Consider the following 5,488-nt stretch of genomic DNA (forward strand, 5'->3'; position numbering starts at 1 on the left):
AACTTCTGAGCATTAAAACAATTCGCACCAGTATCTATCACCCACAAACGGATGGCTTGGTGGAAATCCATGGATTGTAAGTTTGTTAAGGAGGACGCCAAAAATTGGGATAAATGGCTCGAGCCCCTGTTGTTCGCGGTGCAGGAGGTTCCACAAGCCTCCACGGGGTTTTCCCCATTTGAGCTTCTCTATGGTCCAGCCCCGCGGGGTGCTTGATGTCATTAGAGAGGCTTGGGAGGAGGGGCCTTCAAACAGCCGTAGTGAAATTCAGTATGTCATGGACCTCCAAGCAAAACTCCACACTCTGGGCCGGCTTTCTATGGAGAATTTGCTTCAGGATCAGGACCGACAAAGTCGGCTGTACAACAGGGGTACGAGAGCGCATCAATTTACACCGGGAGAGAAAGTGCTTGTATTTCTTCCAACATCTAGTTCTAAATTACTCGCCAAGTGGCAAGGACCTTTTGTGGTTCCAGCGAGTGGGAGATCTCGATTATGAGGTAAAGCGAACGGACCGAGGTAATTCGTGTCAAATATATTATCTCAATCTTTTAAAACGTTGGAATGAGGTGACCTCGGTGGTGTTAGCGGCAGCCGTTTCTGCAGAGGAAGATCTCAGACCAAAAGCAGCTGTCAAAACCAATCTGCTCGCTCTGGTCCCTGGGGGAGATCACCTCTCGCCACTGCAGCTCACTGAGTTAGCCAAGTTGCAAGCAGATTTTGCGGATGTGTTTTCACCCCTGCCTGGTCTCAAGAACCTTATACAGCACCACATCAAAATGATCCCAGGGGAAGGGGCGCACAGCTGCACTTATGGAACATCTGCGCGCTGTCCTGAGATCTCTGAGGGTGGCTGGACTCACGGCGAACCCGTGGAAGTGTGCAATTGGGCGTGTGGAGGTACAGTATCTGGGCTTCCACTTGGGTCATGGGCAGGTGCATCCCCAAATTGACAAGACTGCTGCGATTGCGGCTTGTCCGAGGCCCATGACCAAAAAGGAGGTGAGGCAGTTCCTGGGTCTAGCAGGATATTATGGGAGGTTTATCCCCAATTATTCGGACCTTACCAGCCCGCTGACTGACCTCACTAAAAAGGAAGTGCCAGACCTGGTCCAGTGGACGGAGTTGTGTCAGCAGGCTTTCACCCAGGTAAAGGCTGCTCTGTGTTGGGTCATGGGCAGGTGCATCCCCAAATTGACAAGACTGCTGCGATTGCGGCTTGCCCAAGTCCCAAGACCAAAAAGGAGGTGAGACAGTTCCTGCGGCAGGCGGAATATTATAGAAGGTTTATTCCTAATTATTCGGAGCTCACCAGCCCGCTGACTGATCTCACTAAAAAGGAAGCACCAGATCCGATCCAGTGGACGGAGCTGTACCAACAAGCCCTAACCAAGGTAAAGGCTGCCCTGAGAGGCGGTCCGCTCTTACACGCTCCTAACTTTGATCTCCTCTTTTTGTTGCAGACAGACGTGTCGGACAGGGGGCTGGGTGCAGTTCTGTCCCAGGTGGTAGGAGTAGAGGAGCGGCCGATGCTGTATCTGTGTTGAAAGCTCTCAAAGAGAGAGACCAGATACAGCACCATTGAAAAAGAGTGTTTGGCCATTCGGTGGTCCGTCCTCACCCTCCGGTATTACCTCCTGGGACGGGAATTCACTCTCTGTTCGGACCATGCGCCCGTCCAGTGGCTCCACCGTATGAAGGATACCAATGCGCGGATCACCCGTTGGTATCTAGCTTTACAGCCTTTTAAGTTCAAGGTGGTCCACAGGCCGGGGGCCCAGATGGCTGTGGCCGACTTCCTCTCTAGAAATGGGGGGAGGGGGGATGCAGGCCGTATGGAGCCCCGGCCTGAGTCGGGCGGTGGGGGTATGTGGCGAGGGGGCGTGGGAAGGCGAAAGGCTGCAGCGGGAGAAAGGGTTTGGAGACGAGCGGTGATAAGGATATCAAGTGAATAATGATTAACACCTGTCTGTAATTCCAGTGATTGGGGGAGAGACGAGAGATAAGCGCCCCGCAGACCTGGGAGAGGAAGTCCAGCTGCATCCGAGAGAGAGTCGGAGCAGAGTGCGTGTGTGTCCTTATGCAAGACTGTGGAGGCAGAGAGCCGAGCAACATTTTATTTTTGTTTTGGGGAGTAAATAAAGAGGTTTACCCGCCACCCCTGACTTCCTCGTCCTTCATCTCAAACGAACTGTATTACACTGAGATTAAGGTTACTGGGAACTTTTTAGGTTTAGCTCCAATAATATTGAGACTTACTTGATAAAAGGACTCCTTGCAGATGTAGCATATCACGATTTATGTTAAAGTGCATCTTATTCCAATACAACTTCAAAGGATGGGCTCAGACACAGATGTCTGGGCAAAGCCTCAGCTATTTACTGACCCTAGAACAGTCCATGGTGCTCCTGGGGATTCTGGGTTGAGGCATGCATCTTCATGGCCATATTTCCAGTAGTCTGCTGTCTAAACCAAAATAAAAATGTTTATTTACCAACCCTGCATGGGGCAAATAACCACTTCTTACAGTCTCTGTGCATTGTTCCTTTCGGAATACAAATATTGTCCATTGGCCTGCCCAGCACCCTTACTGTGTGACAGAAATGGCAGATGCACTGCCTGTAGTTCTGGTCAATGAGTTCTCATTTTTCAGCCAGATAATAGCCAGCCTTGCTACTTTAGCCTGTTTTCAACAGCCGGATAAGAGGGTGCTGAGCCAAACTTGTGTTGGAATCTTCAATCCTGACACTTTGTTAGCAAGCTTGTTTGTTTCCTCGGTCAGACTCAGCAATTACATCCACATCTCAAATAATACGAGACAGGCGTATTGCTCTGACTCACCATAGTTGTAGCACCAGTTTTTGATTAATACAATCATAACCATAATAAAAAAGACCACTATTTTCCCATACAGTATACCATTTTTTCCCCTCACACGATGTACCAAATATATATATATATAGATGTGATTATTTTAGTTCAAAAACTAAAATAGTATTCTCTTGTAAAACATACTTGTTAAAGCTTACAACAATGTCGAAATTAGGCACACAACACAAATATGACTTTACAAATATGACATTTACAGTTTTCTCATATGTTTTGCTTATATTCTTGCATATCTCAAACTATCACTGCATTAGCTTGGCCACATAATACACAAACCTGACAAAGTTTAACTTTGCCATTCCAAAGTTAAAGTAAAAATATTTTTTTTTTTTAAAGATTATACTTAATCATTTCTCACTTGTACAATAAAGGGGGTCATTGAATACGGAAGCCCTGAAACGCATGGTGGGAAAAAAAGGAAAGAAAACTTATGGTGGTGTAAAAAAAAAAAACGTATCTCGTTATTTCGACATAAATCGTTATTTCGAGATATTGAGTCGTTATTTTGACATAATAAGTCGTTATTTCGACATAATACCTCATTATTTTGAGATATTAAGTCGTTATTTCGACATAATAAATCGTTATTTCGAGATATTGAGTCGTTATTTCGACATAATAAGTCGTTATTTCGACATAATACCTCATTATTTTGAGATATTAAGTCGTTATTTCGACATAATAAGTCGTTATTTCGAAGTCGTTATGTCGACATAATAACTCGTTATTTCGAGATATTAAGTTGTTATTTCGACACAACAACTCGTTATTTCGAGATATTAAGTCGTTATTTTGACATAATAAGTCGTTATTTCGAGATATTAAGTCGTTATTTCGACATAATAACTCGTTATTTCGACATAAGTCTCATTATGTTAAGGTTTGTATTCATTTCAATATAAGCCACTAGAGGGCAGAATACGACTAAAGAATGCATTGTAGTTATGTTGACCTACTGGTAAGCACTTTTACAAGTTGGTGCTCCAAAATCCCAGCAGTTTATCATGGGATATAGAATCAAATATAATCTTTCTAAATGTGCAAAAAATCTTACTTGAATCGAATCGAAAACCTATGGATCGTGAATCGAATGGAATCGCTGTCTACCCAAAGATTCACAGCCCTAAAATTTAGCCTTCTCAAATCATCACGATTTACCTAAAATAAAATCTATAGATATAAAACAGTTCAAGCATATCACAATGTTAGTTTAAATGCGCGCTGTTAGATGCATATCCAAGCGTTTGTGCTGAGAGTTGAAGCTGAAGCGTGCTCTGCAGCACATGGAGGCGCCAGCGCGATTACTTGCATTTTTTTCTTGCAGTGGAAACAACTTAAAATACGCAGTTATTTTTGCTCGTAAAGGTAAGAGTAATATTTCATTCTAAACTGTAAAGGGTCTACTTTTATTTGTGTGCACTCACAATATCAACAAAACGTTGTGCTTTTATAAAATAAAGAAAACCAAGGCTTTCTGCCGTCTCAATTTTGAGCAGGAGCGCTTCACAATGATGAATTTAAACTCAGCGAATTGTCTCACATGCATGATAAATATAAATAGAAAGCTTTAAATTACTACTTTAAAACGAAATAGTTCAAATCGAAAATAGAAACTATTTAATTATGTAATCCCTGATGCATTTCTTTCTAAAGGCAAGTCCAATGAGGAGTCATTTTTTCCCACCATAATTGATGGATGTCTAAAACATAAAATTAATAAAAAGCCAAAAAAAGGGCCGATTATAATTTGCATGGGTTTTATTTTATAATTCTGTACAATTAAAAATAAAACACAAATTATAATGGCATATATGTAAAACTGTGTCCTATAATTCTGTAGCTGCTTATATTTTCTGATTTTTATGTTGCTCTGTTCTGATTCTGAATACCTTAATATTTAAAGAATTTGCTGCAAAGCAATTTGGTCTATGTGAACTATTCATTAGCCTATTTTTTTTAATCCATGCAGCAAATGCTTTAAAAATAGCTGGTTTGACCGTGTTCTTCTTAACCGCGGCTGGCTTGACCGCATTTGGCAACTGGAGATGGCACCGGAAGTGGCGCTGCGACCTGACGCTGCCAACAAATATACCAAGTCTAATAGATACACTAAGTTGACTGAAAGAGCAATACTAGCAATTAGCACAAAACTATATAGCTATGTAATTGCTAAATAAGTTAATTGCCTATTAGGCCATATACTGTATTATGAAAACTGAAATGCCTACAGTGTATTATGACAACATTTTACCTTAATATGTTGCATTTACGGGCTACATAAATTTCACCTCAATAAATGTTAACCTGGAATGAATGCAAATTCCCATGATAAACTGCTGGGATTTTGGAGCACCAACTTGTAAAAGTGCTTACCAGTAGGTCAACATAACTACAATGCATTCTTTAGTCGTATTCTGCCCTCTAGTGGCTTATATTGAAATGAATACAAACCTTAACATAATGAGACTTATGTCGAAATAACGAGTTATTATGTCGAAATAACGACTTAATATCTCGAAATAACGAGTTATTATGTCGAAATAACGACTTAATATCTCGAAATAACGAGTTATTATGTCGAAATAACGACTTAATATCT

At 41.7% G+C, this 5,488-nt stretch overlaps 1 protein-coding gene across 1 annotated transcript; it reads right to left on the reverse strand.

Annotated features, from left to right (window-relative positions):
* Positions 1-3,232: 3,232 nt before the first annotated feature.
* LOC107574355 (uncharacterized protein PFB0460c-like) lies at positions 3,233-3,568 on the reverse strand (the record flags this gene model as incomplete). The annotated part of the gene is made up of 2 exons (XM_016260796.1): positions 3,233-3,282; positions 3,400-3,568. Coding segments are annotated over 2 exons (219 nt in total), but the record flags the coding sequence as incomplete, so codon positions are not given.
* Positions 3,569-5,488: the final 1,920 nt, after the last annotated feature.

This window comes from Sinocyclocheilus grahami, unplaced genomic scaffold (assembly GCF_001515645.1).
Source record: "Sinocyclocheilus grahami isolate Dianchi unplaced genomic scaffold, SAMN03320097.WGS_v1.1 scaffold2192.1, whole genome shotgun sequence".
Lineage (NCBI taxonomy): Eukaryota > Metazoa > Chordata > Actinopteri > Cypriniformes > Cyprinidae > Sinocyclocheilus > Sinocyclocheilus grahami.